Genomic DNA, 24,183 nt, shown 5'->3' with positions numbered 1-24,183 from the left:
TGATTAAAGTAAGGACAGATACCCAGTACTGCCCAGTCTCCACCTGCAGTCTTATGCTTGGCAAAGAAACCAATTCAAACAAGTAACCATCAAGCTCAGGGCGTGTCCTAACCCCTTTCACTTTTAACACAAAGTGCTATTTGAAAGAACTGTCAAGTATCCTGAAAGAATTGCAAATCAGCAATCCAAGTTTCCATGGTAGTGACTTACTTCTTGAATAAGTATTGGTGCTGCTTCAAAAAGTGCGTTTTTCTAGATTGATCAAGAAAAATTAACCAGAGCAGGCTGTGACTGCTGAACTTGCCTGCATCCCACATGGGTTATCTTATCCCACACATCTACCTACTAGATCACCTGGCCTCAATGAGAAAAGTTACATTTGGACAGGACCTATACTGTGGCTGGACAAGTTCAACTTTTTTTCTCATGTCATTCTTTCCTTTTCTCAGATGGGAAAAGGAGGCAGAGAAGGAGTTTGTGAGTCAGCCTGAAACACTTATGTCTCACTGGGTTCAGGAGTGAAGCAGTTAAGAATGCAGACCCTGGAATCAGAATGTCTCCACCCCATGCCCAGACCTGGCACCCACAAACTGAGTGACCTTAGGAAATTTACTTTAACATTCTGTACCTTAGTTTCCTTCCACTAAGTGTGACGATAGTAATATCACCTACTGCTGGGTTGCTATGTTTACATGTGACTAAGTACTCAGAATAACGCAAAGCACAGTAAAAGTACAATATGTTAGCTATTGTTATCATTGTTATGTGACAGATACTTATTTTAATTGAGACTTCACTCATCCCTGGTGATCCTGCCTACCCAAATGGCACTATCTGGGGGAAGGGGGTCAAAGCTTAATGTATAAAGTGTTCTTTAGGGGTTAGCAACTAGAAAATTTTAATAGACCCTAAACAATACAAACCTCTGTATCATTTGTTATGGACTAGTGGTTTCCAGGAAAGGGCTAATTTTATTTTTTTTTGTTTTTTAGATTTTATTATTTTTTAAAATTTATTTTTAGAGAAGGGAGAAAGAGGAGAGAAACATCAATGTGGGTTGCATCTTGTGTGCCCACCTACTGGGGACCTAGCCTACAACCCAGGCACGTGCCCTACTGGGAATCGAACCGGCGACCTTTTGGTTTACAAGCCGGCGCTCAGTCCACTGAGCCACACCAGCTAGGATGAGAGGATTTTATTTTAAAACTTAAAATATTTACTTAGAGGTATTAAATATGTACTATTCTACTGACATAAACAGGCAGGTCAATCTGTAAAAGGACACATCTTGGGGTTACTTTCATTTGTTGTGAATTCAACTGTTTCTAAACCACAGAACTTAAAAATGCATCTCTGTGCAGGTACTCTCAAGAATCATTAAACATCTCTTTAGATTTCATTGCTTAGGGGACATATTTTTGTGGACACAGAGGTGAAAGGAAATGGTGGCAGCCCCTGTAGTGCCACAGCTGAAGTGGTCCAAGTAGACTAAGTGTCTCCAGTTGGTGAGATGGGCCAGACATTTGTGAAAAAGGCCTGGGATCTGTGGCAACAGAGAGTGATTTCAGCCCTCAGTGTAGAGGAGGGCTTATATGTGACTGTGCTGGCACTCACCTTTAGAAAAACATCATAGTGCAGCCCAAGTGTCCATCATTAGATGAGTGGATAAAAAAGCTGTGGAACATTTACACAATGGAATACTATTTGGCCATAAAAAAGAGTAAGATCTTACCCTTTGCAACACAATGCATGGACTAGGAGAGCATTATGCTAAACGAAAAGCCAGAGAAAGACAAGTACCATAAGATTTCATGCATATGTGGAATCTAATGAACAAAATAACAAAAGAGAAACAGATTCTGAGAGAACAGACTCACAGCTGTGAGAGGAAAGGGGGTGTGTGGGGCTGGGTGAAAAAGGTAAAAGAATTAAGAAAAAAAAAGACCCTCATAGAAACATATAGTACGGTCACTACCACAGGGAAAGAGGGGCCAGGGAGGTAAAAGAGGGTAAAGTGGGGATAAGTGGTAATGAAAGGAGACTTGGCTTGGGGTGGTGAACACACAATATTCAGATGTAATATAAAATTGTATATTTGAAACCTGTATAATTTTATTAATCAATGTCATCCCAATAAACTCAATATAAATAATAAATAAAATAAATTAAGAACATAATACTGAACACCTGGGATAACTCCTTAGGACTAGGGACAGGTTCATAATCAGGCTAGACTTTCACTCAGAGAAGACTATAAAGATTATGCATCATCAATGAATGATGAAGTGTCCAACTTGATGGGATGGAAGAGCCCACATGGCTCAGAGGCCCTCCTAATAAACTGCATGATTATATTTTCTTGGACCTGGTTTCACAGTCCCTAAATTTGCAAGCATTACTATTTTTTTGGTATAATTTTAATATTTACTTCAGACTGGTACCTGTATTTTCTCTCCAGAAAATGACTTTTCTACAGCTGTGATGGAGTCATAGTGGAGTTTTTTAAAAATACCTGATTTTGTGGGACGTGTTTCTGTAATTTTGCCTCTGATTGTCTCCTTGTACATTTTAACCTCCCCTGACATCTCCTGCTTTTACTCTTCCAATGTTTTCTTTCTTGGAAACACAACTTCTTTTGACAATCTGTGCTCCTCTACTATTGCTGTCTAATCATAATTGGACACTATTCTAAGCATTCCCTTAATGTAACTGATTAAATTTTTTACATTTAAAAAAAACAAAAACCCAGCACTTCCAGTACATATGGCAGCATAGGAAGATATGGCTTGCCTCCTCCCACAACCATATCAAAATTACCACTAAAATATAGAATCATCACTCAGAACCGTCAGAAATTGAGTTCAATGGAAGTCTGACAACTACCGAATTAAAGAAACCACATCCATCCAGAATGGTAAGAGGGGTGGAGACAAGGAATGGGCTGGTCCAACACTCCCACGTGAAGGATAAAAATTTAGGAGGGATATCTTAGGAGCAAGGAGTCCCAGCCCCACACCAGACCCTCCATCCCCCAAGCTCAGGGTTCTAGTGCCAGGAAAGTAAGTCCCTACAACTTCTGCCTGCAAACCAATGGGGATTAAGTCGCTGGAAAACTGCTGGAGCCCCAAGCAGTTCCACTTAAAGAACCCATACGTGGCCTCATCTACACAGACTCACTCCCTCTGAGCTCCAGCAGTGAGGAAATAGCTTGAAAGGCACCAGTGACATACAGAAAGGAACTGAAGTGGCTGGAATAAAGGCGAGCAGGGGCCATTGTCCCTTTTCTAAATCCTTCCCCCAGAAAGCCAGCAAGCTGGTGCCATCTCTGAGATTCCATCAACCTGGCTAACATTGTTTGCCCTGCCCTGGAGATGCCAAGACTCCGCCCAACCCAACTTATGGGCCCACCCATATTTATTTTCCATATGAATGGCTGGTCTTGGCTCATGCTTCACTACTTTTTAAATCCTATCAAACCAGCAAGAGCTAAGTGGCCCCAGGCCAGGGACTAGCATTAGCCAGCCTAGATATAAGCTTGGCTTTGCCTGGGAATCTCCAAGCACAACACAAGTAGCAGCCATCTCAGATTGCTTTACAGCTAAGGCAGGGTGCCCCAAGGCAAACCATAGGTTTGGGCTGACCTTGCCCTGCACCAGCTGGGAAACCCCAGCCTGCACGCCCAGTTGGCAGCTCCAGACCACCTCATAGCACTACCACTCTGCCTGCCCCTGCACAGCTGATCCTTCACAGTGGGAGCAGGGAGGCGGTCAGTGGTCACAGCCAGTCAAGGCATCTGATTGGCCTGGGTAAATACCTCCCATTGACCTGCCAACAGCAACTAAGGCTCAACTACAAGAGGAGGGTGTACTCAGCCCACATGAAGGGTTGCATCTCGAGTACCCAGCTTAGGTGATAAGGGAGGCTGTGCTACTGGACCCTATAGAACACCTACTGCATTACACCATGCTATCAAGACACAGAGTCAAAGCACCTCTACCTAATACCTAGAAACAAACACAGGGAGGCTGTGAAAACAAGGAGACAAACATGGCAGAAATGGAAGAACAGATCAAAACTCCAAAAAGAGCTCAATGGAATGGAAATAAGAAATCTGTCAGATGCAGAGTTCAAAACACTGTTTATAAGTGAGGCAGGAGATAGTCAGGAAGGAGGAAACTCTAGAGGTGTCCCAGGGCTATAAGGAACATCAATAAAGGGCAGCGACACTGTTCTAAGACTGGAAGTTCCTGCTTTCTGGAAAAGCACTGAATCCTAGTGAATCAGAAATGCACCAGCCTAGAAGATGCTACCTGACCCTGCTTCATGATAATAAATTAGTATTGTGGGACCTCCTTCCCAGTGGCCAATCAAGGAAATCATGGGAGACCACATGCGCAGTAAAAGCTTGCCCAAAAAGCATAAAAGCCCTCTAGCGTGTGAGGTCAGGCTCACTCTTGCGCATGCACGCGCACATGCTTTCTCTCTCTCTCTCAGGCTCTGTTCAGCTCTGCCCAGCTCTGCTCTGCTCGGAGTTGGTCTGCTCCCATGTTCTGTGTGGCTTAATAAATCTGCTTTCTCTCTCTTTCTGCTGTAAACTCTGTGTGTTCGGTTCAATTTTTTGTCCGTGATCACTAAGAACCTGGTTACCTGTGCCCACCTGTGACATGAGGATCCTCAAGGAGCTTAGTGAGGACCTCAGCAGCATAAAAAAGACCCAGTCATAAATTAAGGATACCCTAACTGAAATAAAGAACAATTGACAGGGAAACAACAGTAGAGTAGATGAAGCCAAGAATCAGATCAATGACTTGGAACATAAGGAACAAAAAAAACCAACCAATCAGAACAACAAGAAATAAAAAAGAATCCAAAAAAAGGAGGATAGTATAAGCAGCCTCTGGGAAGACTTCAAGCAGTACAACATTCATATCATAGGGCTAGAATGAGAAGAGAAAGAACTGGAAATTGGAGATCTACTTGCAAGAGTAATGAAAGAAAACTTCCCTAGTTTGTTGAAGGAAACAGACATGCAAGTCCACTAAGCACAGAGTACCAAACAAGGTGGATGCAGAGACCCACTCCAAGACACATCATAATTAAAACGCCAATGGTTAAAGAGAGAATCTTAAAAGCAGTAAAAGAAGTTAGTTAGCTACAGGGGGGTTCCCATAAGGCTATCAGCTGATTTCTCAACAGAAACCTTACAGGCTAGAACGGATTGGCAAGAAACATTCAAAGTCATGAAAAGCAGGGACCTACAGCCAAGATTGTTCTACCCAGCAAAGCCATCATTAAGAGTGGAAGAGCAGATAAAGAGCTTTCCAGATGAGACAAAATTAAAGGAATTCATCATCACCAAACTATTACATGAAATGTTAAAGGGACTTATTTTAGAAAAAGGAGATCAAAACTATGAACAATAAAATGGCAATAAATACTTATCTTTCAACAACTGAATCTAAAAAAACAAAGCAAACAAGAAAAACACAGAATCATAGATAGAGAGGGTTTTGATGATTGCCAAATGGGAGGGTGTAGAGGAATGGGTGAAGAGGCAAGGTGTTTAAGTACAAGTAGGTAGTCATAAAATAGCCATAAGGATATAAAGTACAGTATAAGAAATGAAGTAGGCAAAGAAATTATACGCATGACCCATGGACATAAGCAATGGTGGGCATATTGCCTAAGGGAGTGAGAGGTGCTGGGTGGAGTGCGATAATGGGAGAAAAATCAGGACAACTGTATTAGCATGACCAATAAAATATAATTAAAATTTTTAAGAAATCAAAAAAATTTTCTGCTTGTGATGAGTAGCTTATTTTTGGTTTTTTTTAAGTCATAAGAATTAACTTTAGGGGGTCAGGTGGGTAGAGGTGGCAGAAGGTATAGTGGGATAAATGATAATGGGAACAATACAGCAAAATTAAAAAACAAATAAAAATACTGTTAACTCTAGAACATGACACGAAAAATCTGCTCCATTGTCTCAGGAGAGTTAGCCATTTCCAGCCAGCTCGTCGGCTCAGGTGCTCTTAACTGAAAACCCTGCATTCCCCGAGTCACCTTCAGAGGCTTTGGAGATTTTTAGTCCAAGCGATAATCACGAAAGCCACCTCACTCAACCTTTTATTCTTCCCTAAATCCTGTTATCCGTGTAGCCTTTCTGCGTTCCCGGTTTCTCAGTTCCCTTTCTTCCTCTGCAGGAAAACAGCTCTCATTTTCCTTCTCAGGCTGGTCTTCAACCCACACGTCCTTTGGACTCACTGGTTTGGGGCGGGGGCGGGAATCTCTCAGTACCTTCAGGGACTCAATAGCACTAGCCAGCAGCTCGCTAGTCCTGGTTCCATCTTTCTGCGGCTCGCAGCTCCTCTCCACGAACTGCCCCTTCTGTAGGCCCGCCCTCCGCCCGATTGACCAATCCCTGACTACGCTTTGGGAGCTAGATAATGGCGCCCTCGTGGTCCCGTGTCCGGACGTCCGCCGTTGGAGGTCCCGCCCGGCTGCGGTGCCTGCACCTTCCGGTTCCGTCGTGGAAACAGGACTACTTGGCGTCCTTCTGGAAAAGGTGGGGTTCCATGGGGAAACTGACCAGGATTGCGCCGGCAGCCAGAAGCGGGGTGGGATGCGGGTTCCCGAGGCTGCTGTTTCCGGGTGCTGTGGCGCAGGAGCCCAACACACTGAGAGTAGCAGCATTTGAAGGGCTGCGTGCGCATTACCGGCGCGAGTTGGGGACTCGGGCCTGCAGTGCTTCAGACCTACTGGAAGACACGCCCAGGGCTCGCTTCTAGGGGTTTCCATGGTGATGGTAAACAAGTCTCAACTGCCTCTACTACAACTGCCAATCCCCGCGTTCCACCCTCTAGGTGCTCAAAGGGACCTCTGAAGTGCCGGGCGTGAAGTAGAGCAGGAGTGTGGAGACTCGGAGCCCGAGGTGAGGGGCGGGACGGGCCTAAGGTCGGAAGCCCGCACACCTGGGACCGACCGGTGACTGGGCCCCCTGGGGTTGGGGGTGGCAGGGCTGAGATTTGGGGTCCGGGGAGACAGCATCTGAGGTCAATGGCCTCCTATCGTGGTGCCGGTCAGGGAGGGATTGGGCCTCCTGCTGGTGGGGACCGAAGGTCTGAGATTTGAGGACGGAGTAGACGGGGTCTGAGGTCAAGGGCCGCACAGCTATATGTCCATCGCGGGCTGAGTCCACGGGGGGTGAGGGTGGCGGGGCGGAGATTGGGGTTTGAAAGAGGTGGGCCTGAGGTCAAGGGCCTTACACTCGGATAATAGACCTCAGAACTGAGGTTTGGGGTCCGAGGAGGCAGGTCCTGCAGCGAGAAAGGGAAGGAGAGAGCCTGAGCACCCCTGCCAGGAGTAAGGGCACCGGGCGACACTCGAAGAGGAACTTTATTTAAAAATGAAAGTAGTTTCTCCACGTGGCTGGAAGCCCAGGGGAGCTGAAGTAGAAGGGTTGGGATTGACTCCTCCCCTTCCCACGTTCCCGCTCGCCGGGCCTATACTTTCGGTCTTTGCTCCCTTCCTTCCTCTTTCTGCCGTGCGCGTGCCCTAAGCCCCTGTCTGCGTTTGTCTCCTGGCCAGAGAGGTATTGTGTCTGCATTTTGGCTTGAACCTCTTTGTTTCTCGTTTTTATCTGGTGACCACACTTCTTCTGAGCGAGCTTGGTTAATCGGCCGTTTCTTTTTGTCTTTTACTTTTTATCTTTGAATATGTTTGCTGATTCTTGACTCTACCTAAGAAACTTCTGGACTCGGCGCTCGCACTGCGCCCTCTGCCTCTGTGTCGCGTGGTTCACCGAAAGTGGCGATGGTAGTGTGGGTGACGCTTGGCAAGTCGCGGGGTCCCCGCCTACCCTGGTTTTTTATAGAAACGGTTGGGAGGCCACAAGCTTAGGACCCCCCACCTCCCATTCCCTGGGCATCTTCTAGAGTACTGCCCGGCGTCCTGCTGGTCCGGGGCTGTCTCAAGCCGAATGGCGTTCGCAGAAGTTTTCTTCCCTTGGAGGCCCGAGGACAAACGAACGTGCTTCTCTCTCTATTTTTCATAACTGTTTGCAGGGTGCGGGAAATCTTGCCTCTCCCTGAGGGGCAGCTGCGTAGTGGGAGAGGAGCCCGCGAGCGGTGGCGCGCTGCGGGACGGTGCGTCGCGGCGGCTTCCTGGAACCGCGCGGGACTGCAGTGGGTGGAAGGTGGAGGGCGGAAGTGCCTGAGGTTATGAGGGTAGCCTTTGCTTGTCCGAAACCTGGTGAGGCAGGGAGAATTTCGAAGGCTGCAAATAATGTTTTAACTAAAAATACCATCGAAACTACTGATACTAATGTAATTCTGTTACTTTTAGTCACGTTTTTAAAAGTTTACTGTTTCTAAATTTTTAGTAAGGAAAATATCTTGAGTTCTCCGGTTAATCAAAAAAAATATATATATATTAGGCTCTATCAGTGAAAAGTGTTTTCAGTGCGAATTTCCAGACAAGATTTTTTTCATTTTAAAATAAGTCAATATTGGGAGAAGATTGCCCTATCACTAATGTTAAGTGAGTTCATCCTTTGATTTGGGGATCTCGTGCTCCTGTATGTATTTCTTTACATTGATTAGGTTTATTATTTCCATGTTACGGTCTTTCTTACTTTTTAACTGACAGGTGACCGGTTTTCACTTGAGTATTGTTACAAATTTCCCATTAAACTATCAAGTAAAAACGTGAATTGACTTAAGGGAAAAGATTGATTAAATGGAAGAGTTTGTCCTTGTTTATGGCCAAAACTGTGAAGGTGACCATCAGGATAGATTCCTGGAAGGTTTGCAAATGGGAGTGGGGAAGCCCTTACACAGGAGATAACGTCCTGCCAACCTCCCCTCATTCTGAGTTCTGGCACTCACTTTTTGTAAAGCCGTATTAACTGATCCTTACTGGGTCTATTCACAGCTGCGTGTTTTACATTTTCTAATAACATGTTCATGACCAGGCTATAAGGGGATATTGGTATTATCCTCATATTAGAGATGAGAAAATGGAGACTGGGAAACAAGAAGTCACTTGCCCAGTGACTCAGCTGGGAGTAGGATTTAGATCTTTCTGACAGACAACCGGCTCCTGCCAGGGCTCCTGCCCTCATCTGGTTATCCTGAACCCTGCTTTGGGTACTTGGGGGAGATAAAAGGCAGGGCAGAGGGAGAACCAGGCTCAGGTAAGACCAGCTTGGCTATTTTACAGCAAGCACATACATCATATTTTTATCCATACTTCAGCTTGTATTTCCAAGGACTTTTAAAATACAGCCATAATACCATCACACCTGAAGAGATAATTCCTTAATATCAACAAATACTAAGTGTTCAAATACACCTGATTGTTTAATAAATATTTCTGAACAGCTGGTTGGTTTGAATTGGGATCCAAATAAGATCACACTTTGTTTGGCAGATTTTCTGTCTCAAATTGTGTTTTAACCCAAAGCAGTGCTGTCCAATAGAAATAAATTGCAAGCCACATAGTTAATAACTTAGTTTCACATATCCAAAATAATACTCATTTATTACATTTTTAAATTGTTTTTCACTATTTTTTCAAACTAAGCTTTCAAAATCCAGTGTACACTTTGTTGTTTACAGCACATCTCAGTTTGTACCAGCCAAATTTCAAGTGTGACAGGTGACTACCTTATTAGTGATGATGTAGAATGAAGTTGCTCTCAACTTCTTCAACTTCTGTCAACTTTTGTTGACAAATCAGGTTGTGTGTCATGTAGAGGTCTTTCTTCACACTCTGGGTTTTTCTGATTGTATTTCTGTGGTGGTGTTTGAATCTCTGTATTCCGCATTTACTGTAAAATGGCATTTATCTCTAAAGGCTTGTTCTGATTCCATTGGAAGTTTTTGTGGAAAGAATATTTCATTTGAGGTGCTGTGTACTCCTACCAGAGGGCACATATTGGTTGATTTCCTTTCCCCTTTGTGATGTTAGCAGCTGTTGATGGTTATTCCCTAGATCCATTATTTTATCAATGTTTCCAAATTAGTTCATATTTTAAGTGTTTTTGTTTATTAGGAACACTTCTAGAGAAAGGACATTTTGAGATGTACTTTATAAAAGGAAGGTTATGGTTTTTAGTGTTTTCTTTATGGTTATTAATATGCAGCATAATGCACTGAATCCCTAGCATATGCCAAAGACAATTTTTCTGGTATCATTATAAATTCATGAGTTTTAGCATATAGGATGTATTTTAATCCACGGTAGGTTCTATTCTCTTTGCTCAATTATCTAATTTTTAGCCAGTGGGAACCCTTCACATTTGGTTTAAGTGGATCCACCAAAGTTTATTAACTGGACCACTAGTAATGGGTAATTGGGTTGTTTCTAGTCTTTTCCCATTAGACATAGTGCTGCAGCAAATAGCCTTTGTAGGTGTCTTCCCCTTTTTGACCAGAAGAGGTGAACCATTTAGTATTTCTACAAACAGTATTTGAGAGTGCCTACTTATTATCCACAGCCTTGCCAAGGGAATATGTTGGGAAACTTAGGTATTTTTGCCACCATGATAGATATTTTAAATGTTATGTCATTTAAAATTTCAGTCTATCATTTATGGGTGAGGTTGAGCACCATCTTTTCATGTTTAAGTTTTTGTTTTTTGATTGTTGGACATTTTCCCACATTTTATCATTTTTATTTTTGCTTAGCTTAACATTGTTTTCAGCCATGCATAGAGACTTGGTTTTTTAATGTAATCAGATTTTGAGATATTTTCCTATATTCTGTGTTTGGGTGCCCCTCCATAGTCAGGCAAGTTTTCCCTACTCTTAGTTTATAGAGGGTATCTACTTTCTTTTTCTGTTTTATTTTTTAGGATGTCTCTTAGAATTTCTCATAAAACAGGAAAAATTGTTAGTTAACCCATTTAGCTTTCATAAATGTCAGCGTGACAAATTTCAGTGATGATTAACTTTGAAATGAACTGCAATTGCATTTCTGGAATAAACCTAACTTGGTCATGATGTAATACTGCTTTATGTATTGCTGGATGTGGTTGGCTAATATTTATTTAGGACTTTTTCTTCTGAGTTCATTAGCCTGTATAACTTGATAAACTAATTCTGAAACTCTTGGAAATGGAAAATCAATTCCAAATTGATTGTACATCAAAATGTAGAAATTCAGATGCAAACAGAACTTCGTAAGTTGAAAAAAATCTGTGTGGCTTCGGGCTAGGAAATAGTTCTCTTAAACAGGACCTGAACAGAACCAGTGATAATTAAAGAGGAGGCAGGGAGATAATGTATTAGAATGAAGAATTAATTCTAAGCTCCTGTTAGCTTTCCCCTGACAGTATACCTTCCTTTTCAAAAATCCTTACCTAGTAACAAATATTACAAATTCTTATCACACTCTTATTTTAATTTAGCATAATTAATGTATTTTGATTAACTGAGTACACCCAAAATATTTCAACAGTACTTTAAAACTGAAAGATTTTACATTGTTTTAATCTTTGCAATTCAGTGTGTATTTTATCCAGCACATCTCAATTTGTACTTGCCACATTTCAAGTGCTCTGTAGGTTGCTAGTTGTCTACCATATTTTTATTCTTTGTACCTTGTTCTTTTTCCAAAGCAGTTTCTTCCTATACTTTAAATGTAAGAATTTTACCAACATGAGCTGTGGGTTGTGCCTTTAGAATGTCTGTTGGAAACTACATAATTTATCTTAAGACAGGAAAATGTCCTTCCATTCTTTATCAGTTCTCCTTGCCCCCACTTGAGTCTTTTTCTCCTGAAATTTCATTTCTCATGTCCCATGTTATATTTTTATGTCCTCCAAATTTCATCTTTTTCCTTTATTTCTATATATTTTATATTTTTTTTCATTTGGTTTTCCAGGCCACTGTCCTTTCATTCATTACTTTGAAATTTGAAACTCAATTTTTAGTATGTACCAGAAAGTTTTTTAATTCTGTAATTGAATATTTGAAAGTGCTTGTTGTTTTTTTTCCTGTTATTTATGGTTTTGCCCAGCACTTCTTGTTCCTAAAAAATGCTGTTCTGTTTTCCTGTGTGTGGTATTATTCTCTTGGGATACTGGAAGCCCCTCAAGCATGTTCTGTTCTTTTCCTTCTCTTGTCTGTTTTCCACTTTCCTAGGACAGTGTGCCATGGTGCTTAAGCAGCAACCAGCAGTGAGCATAAGGTTCTCCTCTCCAAGCCCCCAGGATGAGGCTCTAGGCGCCCTGAAACACACCTTCTGGAGGAGACCATGAGCATATACTGCAGTGATCTCCCTGGAGACCATAAGTGTAACCCGCAGGCCTCCTAAGGACTTTTGCCCAGCTCTTTAATCTAATTGCTTGCCCAGCTCATAGGCTACTTGCTTCCAGGGAGAAAGCTACAGGAAAGTTGATGTAGGGGGCAAAGGGGCAAGTAACTGGGAGATTATCTTCTTAGCAATTGTATTTACTTTAGCAAAATATCTACCCTACCCCCCATTTCTTATCTATGCTAGAATCATATTTTCTAATATGGAAAGAGCAATACCAATTAATACAGGTGGTGAAATTTTCCCCTGAATTGAGAACAGATTTTATCTTTAGCAATTGAAGTCTAATAGTGTTTCTTTTTATGAAGACCATCTACTATGTATTTTTTTCTCTGCAAAATGGAATCAGTAATACATAGATCAGCGATTTTCAACCAGTGTGCTGCAGGAATTTTTAAAACATGCAATAACTAGTCAGTCAGGGGCACTGACCTCTTTTCCCACGTATTGTTTAATTAAAAAAATGACAAAAACCAACACAACAATAGCCATAGAGTGTGAATAAGTCAAAATTACACTTTTATTTTTGATGTGCCATGAGATGAAAAAGGTTGAAGACCATTGATACAGATCAGTGCCTATCCAGGATGGTAGCTATTAGCTACATGTGGCTAATAAGCACTTGAAATGTGGCTGGTCCAAATTGATATGGGCTGTAAGTGTAAATACACACAAGATTTTAAGACTTAGTATGAAAAAAATGTGAAATATATCAATTTTTTATATTGATCACATTATTTTGATTATGTTATTTAAGATTATTGAAATTTAAAAATATGTAGAGAACAATAGTTGCTTGTTCTGTTGGACAAAAATTTATCCTTTGTTAATTTCAATACAAGCATTGTAATTTACCTGACATCACATATACTGTTTTTGCTTTTAAGTTAACACAGCTTTTGAGAAATAAAAACTGAGGAAAAACATTGTATTACCCCAGATTTACCTATACTAAGTAATCTAAAGAGCCTACTAGTTAAAAGATATTAGAAAACAGCTTTCCTGTTGCTTACAGATCATAACATTATCCCCGTTGATGGATAAAAATGTAGTTAAAGCAATGAACACTTAAAATGTTAATGTATTTAATGATTCATAATTCAAATACCTTTTGTCTTAGGTAGCTTTGTGTCTTGAACTTGGCATGTTGTGCAAATTAGAAGATTTCTCACACTTAGGTGCATGAGCCCCCTTGAAATTTTAGTAGTTTCGTGTCGGTGCTTTTTATTTTTATTTTTTATTTTATTTTTTTAAATAAGTTGGTTCAGACCTGCATCGTACTCTCAAGTTCATCCCTGACAGCAGGAAATATTTAAAAGCCACTAAACTGGGACTTTTAAATCGTTGGCTTAGAAAAGACCTTTGAGGTTTCCAATATAATTTCTAGTACAGCAGGAAACCGTAACAGACATCTGGGTTCTGCTCATGGACTGTCCCCTTGAGAGGGAATTGCTTCTTCTTCAGAACTATCTGCTCAAGTGAAAAACATACATGAGCAGCAGAAATGATATCTAAAATTCTCTTGTGGGTTTCATAAGAACTGAATATAAAGATTAAAAGGATTTACCACAAAATGAAAATATTTGTACAAAGCAACCAACACTAGAACATCCTGGCAAAGGGTTTCATTTTAAATTTTAAAGAATTTGAACGAACATCTAAGGGGAATAAGTAGGAAAATATATTGTACAAAGAAAAGAATAATGTGGTCTTCTAATTTCTACTTTGAAACTTTAGCTACCTATGCATGACTTCTGGTCTTTTTAAATGGAACCCCAATCAATGTAAGTTAATCCCCATTTCCTAGTGTTTGGTCATTTCAGAATTTGTCATCAGACATTTCTTTATTGTCTGTTTTTCACTTCCCTTGGGATGGCTAGATTTTGAATACTATCAACCAGTTTCAACAATTAACAATTATGGACATTTTTTTCCCTACATCTTCCATCTACTTTACTCAGTTTTGAAGCAAATCCCAGCCATCATACTGTATCAGCCATAAATACTTCAAAGTGCATTTCTAAAAATTAATTTCTTTCTTGTTCACTGTTCTGTGGACCTGCATCTTGCATAAATGCACAGTATTTCTGGGTTAATAAATGACTCTTAAGTTTAATTTTATCTCCTGCACATTTCTCAAATCCTTTCACATGCTTCAATTTTCACCACAGTGCTTCTGTTGCAGGGTACCATTAATCCTTCCAAAACTTGTCTCATTCCTTCCCATGCATCTTTTCTCACCATTGAGTTTCCAAACAGCAACTAGACCATTCTGCTAGAATACGTTTTGTAATACAGTATATGCTTTGAAACAGTTACATGGCTTCCTATTGGCCTTTGAATAAAGTCCCAAATACCCGACCAGACCTTTGGAGGATAGAGCTCCCTCTGCTTTCCTCTTGTTGAGCTTAGCCCTTGTTTGCAGGTGTTTTCAGGTGCCTTCTGTCTCGGCACACCAGGCTCCCTTGTGTATTCTGTACTTGTTGTTCCTTCACTGGCAGGAACCATTATCATGATTAATCAATTATTAACACTCGCATTGACGGTATCACCAACCAGTTAAACCAACTGCAGCAAATACATTAAAATAAAATGAGAAAATGAGTCATACAAATTACCAGGTATATACTTAGAAGAGGATTTTAAGCAGCAAAATAAATGTTTATGAAGCAGTCAAGGTACCCTTTTCTGTAGATAGTCTTACCAAAAACAAGCCAGTTTTATTTCTTGAATGTGAGTTTTTGGTGCCTGTTTCTCACTTGCCATGAAACAGATTTTGAATCCTATCACCCAGCTTCAACAATTACTAATTATGGACGGGTTTTCTGTACACCCCCTATCTACTTCACACCATTTCATCTACAAATACTTCAAAATGCATTTCTAAATATTCATTTATTTTCTGGGCATAACTACAATTCTCTCATATCTAAAACTAAGTAAACATCCCGTAACAAATTTCTAGTCAGTTCTCTCTTAAATTGTCTTACGTTTACCCGTTTGATTCAAGAGCCAAATATATCCCATGTGTTTTAAATCCTTTATAATTCTCTTGTGTCTTTTATTCAATAAATGTCCCCTTGTTTTTTTTTCCGTTGGAGCTAATTTGTTTGAAGGTTGGCTTATTTGTCTTCTCTAGTTTCGTATAGTCTAGCTTCACAGACTGCATCACCATATTCTCGTCTATTACTGTCCTCTTTCCTTGTAAATCCTGTAATTTCGTAATTATTTCTAGTAAGTAGATTTAATTCCTGATGTAAAATAACTCAGTCACTGCTCACATAACTCAATTACCTTGTAATTGTTTTCCAATGTGCTCATTTGAATTAGGATTAAAAGGTTCATAAAATGTAATTCATTGTTAGGCATTAAGTTTAAGAATTGCGTGTTTTAAAAGTAATCTTTTAAGAACTATTCAAACTGTTTACATGAGTCTGGTCAAATCTACAAAACAACGTACTAGATATATACACTAGTTCCCGTTCTAAATTCTTCCTGCCTTCAAAGGGTATTTTGTGGTGGTGGTTGTTTTGTTTTTGTTAACGGTTTCTCCTTCCACATAACCTTGCCCGCCCTCCTCCCCTCCTCCGCTGGTACTCTGGACTTTTCCCTACACTGGCACCTTTCCTCAGTACGGAGAACAGTCTTCCTCGTTGCTTTTCTTCCCTCCTCCCACTTCCTGCCTTGGCCAACCGCGCGGGCCGCTGGGCCGCACCTGCTGGACGCGTTTCCATTGGTGACATCTTGGCGGGCCCGTCGGTGGCACTTCCTCCTTTACACCCCGTGACCCACGTCCGGCTCGCCGCCCGCCCAGTCACGCGGTCTCAACCTCCGGGACGCAGCCCCGCGCGCCGGCCTTCCGGACTTCAGACCCCAGACCAGTCGTGGTGAGCCGCCGCGAGCGGACGACCCCCCCCCCCCGCTCGCCACCCCTCACCCTTGCGGTCGGGGCAATTCCCCACCGCCTCTGCCCCTCCACCGCTCCCCTATCTTTCTTCTCCCTCGTTGTCCCTGGAACTTTATCCTCCCCCACTCCGCCCCAGGAAGTACCCCCAACTGGAGCTCCACCCCAGCCTGCACACCACCGGCTCCCTGGGGAACCCGGGAGCGCAAAGATTTCCCTAGGAGGCCCGCTTCGATCTGGAGCTCCGCCTCCTCCTCTCCCCCGGAGGCCCAGGAAACCCGGCGGGAGAACTCTACTCCGCCACCCCTCGTCACTCGGCCCGAGAACTTCCTCCTGGCGCTCTCGTTAGTCCTCCGACACGAAGCTCCTCCCACCGGCTGCCCAGGAGGCCTAGGCCTAGGCCCTCTTCCCCCCCACCCCACCCCCACGCGTCCCAGAGAGCAGTTTTCCGCCACCTCTTCCCCACCCGTAGCTCGCTCCGCCCCGGAAGCGGCTGCTGCCCCCGCCCAGGTTCTGGATGGGGTGCTCTGGCGTCGGCTCTACTCCCTGCTGGGCCGGCTGAAGCTGTCGGGGCACCAGGTGGAGGCGGGGGCGCACGACTTTCCTTGTTCCGGGGTCCTGCTGCCCCAGGACCTGGACGTCCGGAATCTCTTACACGCTTCCCGCCGAAATCGCTCCTACGCGGCCTGGCGGCTGGCCGCGCTTCGGCCTCGCACTGACTTGTACCCGTAACCAGGCAGTTTCGATTTCAGGTTAATAACAGAAGGAGATGCACCTGGAGATTCCCCAGAGCTCTCTGCGATTTTAAGCGTCGGGTGGAATTGGGGTCCTTTGGCTGTGAACCGCGATCGCTTGATGTAAATAGAAATCGGCCCTGCTTTTCTCAGCGGTAAGTCTTAAAGCGGAAACGTCAGCCATGTGACCCTGAGGCGGCGTCTTCTGCGAGCTGAAATTTAGAAGTAGAACTTTAAGAGTAATTTCAACGTCCAGGACAATCTGGCTGTTTGTGCTGCCAGCTGTAGTTTAAAATTCATTACAAATTAGGGTGAAAATGCTCTTTGGGTCTCATTGGCTCACGACTATGGAGGAGGGTAAAGCCAGGCTTAGATCCGAGTTCCTGTCCCTGAACTTTCGAGAAGATGGGAGGTGGGGGTTAAGCCGTCCTGTTTACAGAACAGATAAACCTAATCAGGATTTGCCCGTAGGGGCGCACCCGGTTTATCTTGATTGAAATTGCTTGAATCCGAATTAAATCCCGTCTAACCAGTAGAGTAATGAGGAACACATTCGAGAGAGCCTCTGGAGTCCAGGCAGCGTGTTAGAAAATGCAGAATCTCGGTCCCAAATATATTGTTTTAAACTGCAGCAGTTCACATTTATACAGGGGTTTTTTTCCTCAAGTAGTTTTTCATGTAATAACCACAGGAGGCTAGTAAAAGAAGGCAAATATCTGTAACACACAAGCTCAACGGAATTAACTTGACTTAAACAGTTTTTTCCAAAACTAGCTATGTAGACATGTTCCCTATACTTAACATAATGTAGGCCTTTGAGGGCAGCCTTACCACGTGGAAATGGGCAATGGTAGTAATGTTTTTCCTGTTGAAAAGTTTATTTAAACATTTCCTCCCTTTAGTCTTTCTCAGTTAATTAAAAGATGAATGTCAGGTTACAAGTGATGTTACCAAGTGAAACTGGGGAAGAAATTCTTGAGTGTCTCCACTCTGCCACCCAGGGATGTTTATAAATTACAAATCCTGTTGGACAATTTCTAGCAAACTTTCTCTGGAGTCCATTCTAGTGAAGATTGGCTCCCCTGGCGGTTCCCTCGTCTTGCACCTCCCTCACCCTCAATATTTAAATTTTCTTGCTGTTAGTTTTATGTATAGAAACTCAGGAATTTGAGTTGTCTTCTCTGGGCAAGTGGGAGTTTCCCTGCTGTTGTCATTACCCCGTGTAAAGGTAGATCTCTTAAATGACTGTGGGTGGGCCAGCTATGTACTTTAATTAGGACAGCCCTCAGCCCTGCTTTCTTTCTTGGAAGAAGGCAGCTCTGAACCTAGGCCAGCTTGTGAGCTGCTGTAGCTGCTCTGGTGAGTCCTTGGGCACTGAGGCAAGATGGCCATATCTCTCTTTTAGGACAATTCGTACCTACCAGGAGTGTCTCCGACTGTTGGATCTCCCTCTTGATCTTTAAGGTGAGCTATTTTAAGAAAAATAACTTCTCAGTTTGCAGATACAAATGTAGGAATGTGAAGTAAAGAATGTTTTTGTCACTATCTTTAAATCTAACGTTTAGCAGAACTGAGTTCTTTAGAGTTTAAATGTCCTAAGTACTGTTAAGTCTCTGCAAATAATCAAAATGTAGAGGATTCTGAAAGCAAATGTGAGAATATTTTATTTTTTTGTGGTGTTTAATTGCATAATTATTATGAAATGTCTGTTCTTTTATGCTTCCTGCATGTCTTTCTCAGACTAAATAAGGCTTCCATGTTCTAGAGGGAGGTATTGACCAACCCCCACTTGGTCATTGGTTAATTCCTTGCTAATCTTCAGCCTGCTCTGCCTGGGGGTTGGGCAACATTGACTGAACAGACAAGTCTGTCCCTCAGGCACCCAATGCAGTTTTGAAGACACCTTTTAAACAAATCACAGCAAGTGTGGGAGCATCAACTCATAAGATTTAGTTTGTAGCAGGGGAAAATCTCTTAGAACAAGGGGCATAGTTGAGCCAGGGCCTTAAGGATTAGTATGATTTAGCTAGATAAGATGGTTGGGTGGAATATATTTGAAGAGAGAATTACCGTATGTGTCAAATCCAAGGGCACAGAGAACCTGGCACATTCTAGGCACAGGAACAAACAGGAGGTTTTAAAATGGTGGGGGTGATAGGAGCTAGATAATGTGTTGTAGGCCAAAGTTGCAAGGCCTTAGAACCTTTTGTCCTGTGGTTTGTATGCCAATGAGGACTTGGAATGGGACAGTACATGAAGTCACCTTAATAGGACACTTTAGCTGCAGATTGGGTTGCAGTAAGGGCCAGCTGTTAATGCTTAAAGAGCTTTAAAAACCAGTTCCAAGTATCCTGGGATGGGCTGTTGGTATGGGAACTAGAAGTATGAGGGCAATGCAAAAAGAAAATGCTAATTTGGTTATTCATGCTGTGAAGGAATTATTGAGCTCACACAAGAATAAAATCTTTCGTGTACTCACAACCATAAGCCTACTTTTCCCACCCCTGTAGAACTGTAAGAAGCCTTTATTACAGGAGTTACTGACTTGGGCTTAATGGGCATAGTTAGGGTGGACAGTGGGATCACCTGAGAGAAATAATTTGTTGGATTTGAGGCTTTGAACGAAGGCCTTATTTATTACACTGAATATTTAAATTCTGAAAACAATGATGGGTCAAAACATAATTTGGCAATAATTTGTTTTTCCTGATACTAGTGCAGTTGAGTATTTCATGTATTTATTACCAATTTGCTCTTTTTTTTCCCCCTATCTTAAATTACCTAACATGCTTCCTGTTTTATCCTTTTCTACTAATAGGCCCACATTTCTTTGAAAGGCATCTCTTAGGACTGATTTTAATGTCTAGCACATTTAATGTGAAATGACACTTTTAATTAAACATTTAATTTCCATATTCTTACATGTACACATTTTGAGCATTGATTACTAAAAATATATTTTTGGTTCTTAACGATATATTTAGGCTCTGGCCAGTCAGCTCGGTTAGAGCTTCACCCTGATATACCAAGGTTGTGGGTTCGATGCCCAGTCAGGGCACATATAAAAATCAACCAATGGATGCATAATAAGTGGAACAACAAACTAATGCCTCTCTTTCCCTACTCCCTCCCTCCATCTCTCTAATATCAAATAATTTATTTGTCTTTTTTATGCATATATTGCTATCTCATGGTTCCATTCCTACTCTTCAGAAGACTTTCTTTCCAGCTGGATTCGACCTTTCCTCTGTTTCAGCTTAAACTCTGGGTGCCAGATGCCACGTGCATTTTATGACACCCTGTGAGAAGGGTACCTCCCCCCCTTTCTTCCAGTCCCCCAATAAAATGTAGCAGTAAATGAATATACTTTTATTTACATGTGAACCTGAGAAGCTTGATTTCTGTACTTGTAGTGCACATAATTGCACATACTATTCTGTTGATGGACTTGTCTGGATATGACTCCAGTTTGGTCTCACTTAGTTTGATTTGACACATCACTTGTTTTTACTTATGTAGTGTTGAAAAATCTCACAAGAGCTCTTATAAACGAAGTACCAAATATCATCATGAAAAATACCTGGAATAAATATATAACAAGAAAATGCCTTTGCTCAACCTAATACTTGGATTCGTCTCTGTTCAGTGTATCAACTTAATTATTCTCCTGCCTTTAACTTTAGCAGTGCAATAATACGTTTCATCTGTTTTCCTCTAGTTCTGAGTTCTCTTGCTGTTTCTGAATGTTGCCTCAATTGATTTCTCTTGTCTTCCCTTCTAGAACTTAAAATAACTGACCATTAGATTTGGTAGATTTTTGACACTGTTGAAGCTTCTAGATCACTGTATTGCTCTTCAAATTTTACTCTACATTCTACTAAACTTACTTTCTCAGTCTGGGTACATTTTTTGGGAGACCTGGGAATGACTGTCAGAGCAAATGTATTTGTTGTATTTCAATCTCTCTTACCCTTCCTCATCTGTGAAAGGGAGAAAACCGTATATACTGCATGTTCTTGTTATACATACGAAAGGGAAAATTACGTAGTTTTTGCTTTCTTTTCAGCCACAAAAAGCAGCAGCTGAGCTTGTTTGAAGTCTGCCCTGTCAAGTATCCATGATGCTGGGCCCTGAGGGAGGTGAAGGCTTTGTGGTCAAGCTCCGTGGCCTGCCCTGGTCCTGCTCTGTTGAGGATGTGCAGAATTTCCTCTCCGGCTGCCTAATTCATGATGGGGTCTCAGGCATTCATTTCATCTACACTAGAGAAGGCAGGCAGAGTGGTGAGGCTTTTGTTGAACTTGAATCAGAAGATGATGTGAAAATGGCCCTTAAAAAAGACAGGGAAAGCATGGGACACCGATACATTGAGGTGTTCAAGTCCCACAGAACCGAGATGGATTGGGTGTTGAAGCACAGTGGTCCAAACAGTGCTGACACCGCCAATGATGGCTTCGTGCGGCTTCGAGGACTCCCATTTGGATGCACCAAGGAGGAAATTGTTCAGTTCTTCTCAGGGTTGGAAATTGTTCCAAATGGGATCACATTGCCTGTGGACCCTGAGGGCAAGATTACAGGGGAAGCCTTTGTGCAGTTTGCTTCGCAGGAGTTAGCTGAGAAGGCTCTAGGGAAGCACAAGGAGAGAATAGGGCATAGGTATATTGAAGTGTTCAAGAGCAGTCAGGAAGAAGTTAGGTCATACTCAGATCCCCCTCTGAAGTTTATGTCCGTACAGCGGCCAGGGCCCTATGACCGCCCAGGCACAGCCAGGAGGTATATTGGCATTGTCAAGCAGGCAGGCTTGGAGAGGATGAGGTCTGGTGCTTATAGTGCAGGATATGGGGGCTATGAGGAATACAGTGGTCTTAGCGATGGCTACGGCTTTACCGCTGACTTATTTGGAAGAGACCTTAGTTACTGTCTCTCTGGGATGTATGACCACAGATACGGGGATGGAGAGTTCACTGTCCAGAGTACTACTGGACACTGTGTCCACATGAGGGGGCTGCCATACAAAGCCACAGAAAATGACATTTACAACTTCTTCTCTCCTCTCAACCCTGTAAGAGTCCATATTGAGATTGGCCCTGATGGAAGAGTGACGGGCGAAGCTGATGTTGAGTTTGCCACTCATGAAGAAGCTGTGGCAGCTATGTCCAAAGACAGGGCCAACATGCAACATAGATACATAGAACTTTTCTTGAATTCCACAACAGGAGCTAGCAATGGGGCATACAGCAGCCAGATGATGCAAGGAATGGGGGTGTCCACCCAGTCTACTTACAGTGGCCTCGAGAGCCAGTCTGTGAGTGGCTGTTACGGGGCTAGCTACAGTGGCCAGAATAGCATGGCTGGGTATGACTAATTTTGTAGAGCATTTGAGTTTTAAATTTTCATAGGCAGCCAAGCAGTGAAAAGCAGTTATTACTCTAGAAAAAGCTGTGGGATCCATTTTGCACCATGAGTTTGTGAAATTCTGGATTAAAAAGTTACCTCTTCAGTGTTTTCTCATGCAAATTTACTTCTGGTCTGTGATACTGAGTAAACTAAAACTATTTCAGCTTTTTTCAATATTTTGATAGTGTACTTCAGGTTGATGTTATCTGAGTTCAAGTAGTTTTAAGTACATCAAATGTGGATCTTCACACCACATCACAATGAACACATTGAGGAGATGTGATTTTTGGGAAACTCAAGGTGCTAGATCCCTAATTCAAAGAGGAGTATTTCTCACGTTTGTTCATTCTAGTTTATTTTCATTTAAAATCTTTTAGGTTAAGTTTAAGCTTTTTAAAAGTTAGTTTTGAAAATTGAGACACATTACTAATACTGTAGGAATTGGGGAGGCCTTGACTTAAATCTTTCTTTACTGTGATTTCCTTTTGGGTGTATTTTGCTAAGTGAAATTTGTTAAGTTTTTGTTAACTTTTTTCTTAAAATAAAGACTTTTTCACAATGATTGGCATAGACTGACTACTCACCATGAAGTATCAAAACAACTGGGTAATTGAAGAGAATTCATTTGAATGCTGTATTTCTTTGAATTTTAAAATAATTTAGCACATTAAATCTGATTTTATATTTTTACAAGGAGGCTAAAATAAAAATCAGCTTTTAAAAGTATTAAGTATGTATGGGTGGTAGAAATGATGACTAGGAAAAAAAATCCCCAAAAAGTAGAAAAATAGAAGCACACAGCCCCAGTCTCTTGTGACTTTTGTGTTCTCTTAAGCCCTTCTGGTCCCTCACTTCATGTTGGAGTCACATCCATTTTTCATAGAGATTGTTTTGAATGCCACGTGTGTTACAAGTCATCATATTTCAGGGGGTTTTTTTGTTTTTGTTTTTTTTTAATGTAAAACATGCTGGTTAAACATTGCTTTTTTATATTTCTACTGGCTATTACTTAGAGGGTACACTCCTCCGTTAGCAGTTACAGGTTATTGTAGGATATACATATTAAGCTTTTAGACCTATCTTTAGAATTGTTAAATTGTCATTTGCCCAGCAGTGTAAATCAGCATCCAAATCCCAGGCAGCTCTGAACATGGCATATTAGCATCACTTTTTATGAAATGCACTAAATAAAACCAAGATTCTAAAATGTGAATGGAGTTTATTTTTAAAAGAAAGCTCAAACTTTGCTTGATAGCTACTATTGGTAGTTTTCCTGTTTATTTTCTCATTTGCTTTAGTGCACATGTCATAGTTTCACCAATTTAAGGATCATCTGGAATCTTCATTTCAAAGGACTGTCCTCATTTACAGAAAAAATGTGCTTTGGTTAAGCCCCCAAAAGTTTGTTAAAAATAAGTATAGGTAGATTGGAGTCTTTGCTTCAACCTTTCCTGACCCAGTCGGGTTTTACAGGCCCACCTCACCTGCTATCCTTGTCAGTAGTAGTATGCAGGCTCAGGGTAGCAGCCTCACCCAGGAATACCTTAAGTACCAGAACAGGTGGAATTACGAAGATTCAGAGAAGACTGGGTAATGTGAGAATTCTATGGAGGCAAAGACCATGACCATGACCTTTTCTAGGCCATGTACACAGCTTGCCTGTTGCATGGACACAGTATGGCTCCAAGTTTCAGGCAGCAATCCACCACAGGGAGGCAAAGGTCTGGGTTTTGAAGAAGACCCAGAGGAGCACCTAGGAGCTTGCCAAACATTTAATAACAGGTTAGGACTCTGCAAGACAAGAACACACACTCGATAAAACTCCTTTGCTAA

The 24,183-nt window shown here is 41.9% G+C and overlaps 1 protein-coding gene across 4 annotated transcripts; it reads left to right on the top strand.

Moving 5' to 3' along the window:
- Window positions 1-6,520: 6,520 nt before the first annotated feature.
- On the top strand, window positions 6,521-23,584 carry HNRNPF (heterogeneous nuclear ribonucleoprotein F). Of its 4 annotated transcripts, XM_054576864.1 has the most exons (5): window positions 6,521-6,565; window positions 6,864-6,931; window positions 16,975-17,111; window positions 18,362-18,420; window positions 21,023-23,584. In XM_054576864.1, the coding sequence occupies exon 5, from the start codon at window positions 21,074-21,076 to the stop codon at window positions 22,316-22,318; it is 1,245 nt and encodes a 414-aa protein (XP_054432839.1). In that variant the 5' UTR covers window positions 6,521-6,565; window positions 6,864-6,931; window positions 16,975-17,111; window positions 18,362-18,420; window positions 21,023-21,073; the 3' UTR covers window positions 22,319-23,584. The 4 variants fall into 4 exon arrangements, with proteins under 4 accessions (XP_054432839.1, XP_054432838.1, XP_054432836.1 ...); XM_054576863.1 differs by lacking the exon at window positions 6,521-6,565 and having other exon boundaries at window positions 6,605-6,931; XM_054576861.1 differs by lacking the exons at window positions 6,521-6,565; window positions 6,864-6,931 and adding an exon at window positions 7,506-7,591.
- Window positions 23,585-24,183: the final 599 nt, after the last annotated feature.

Source organism: Pteronotus mesoamericanus, unplaced genomic scaffold (genome assembly GCF_021234165.1).
Source record: "Pteronotus mesoamericanus isolate MK-2021 breed Mesoamerican mustached bat unplaced genomic scaffold, CSHL_Meso_final contig_35, whole genome shotgun sequence".
Lineage (NCBI taxonomy): Eukaryota > Metazoa > Chordata > Mammalia > Chiroptera > Mormoopidae > Pteronotus > Pteronotus mesoamericanus.
Note: the sequence above shows the minus strand (reverse complement) of the source record. Positions and strands in the feature narration are given on the sequence as shown.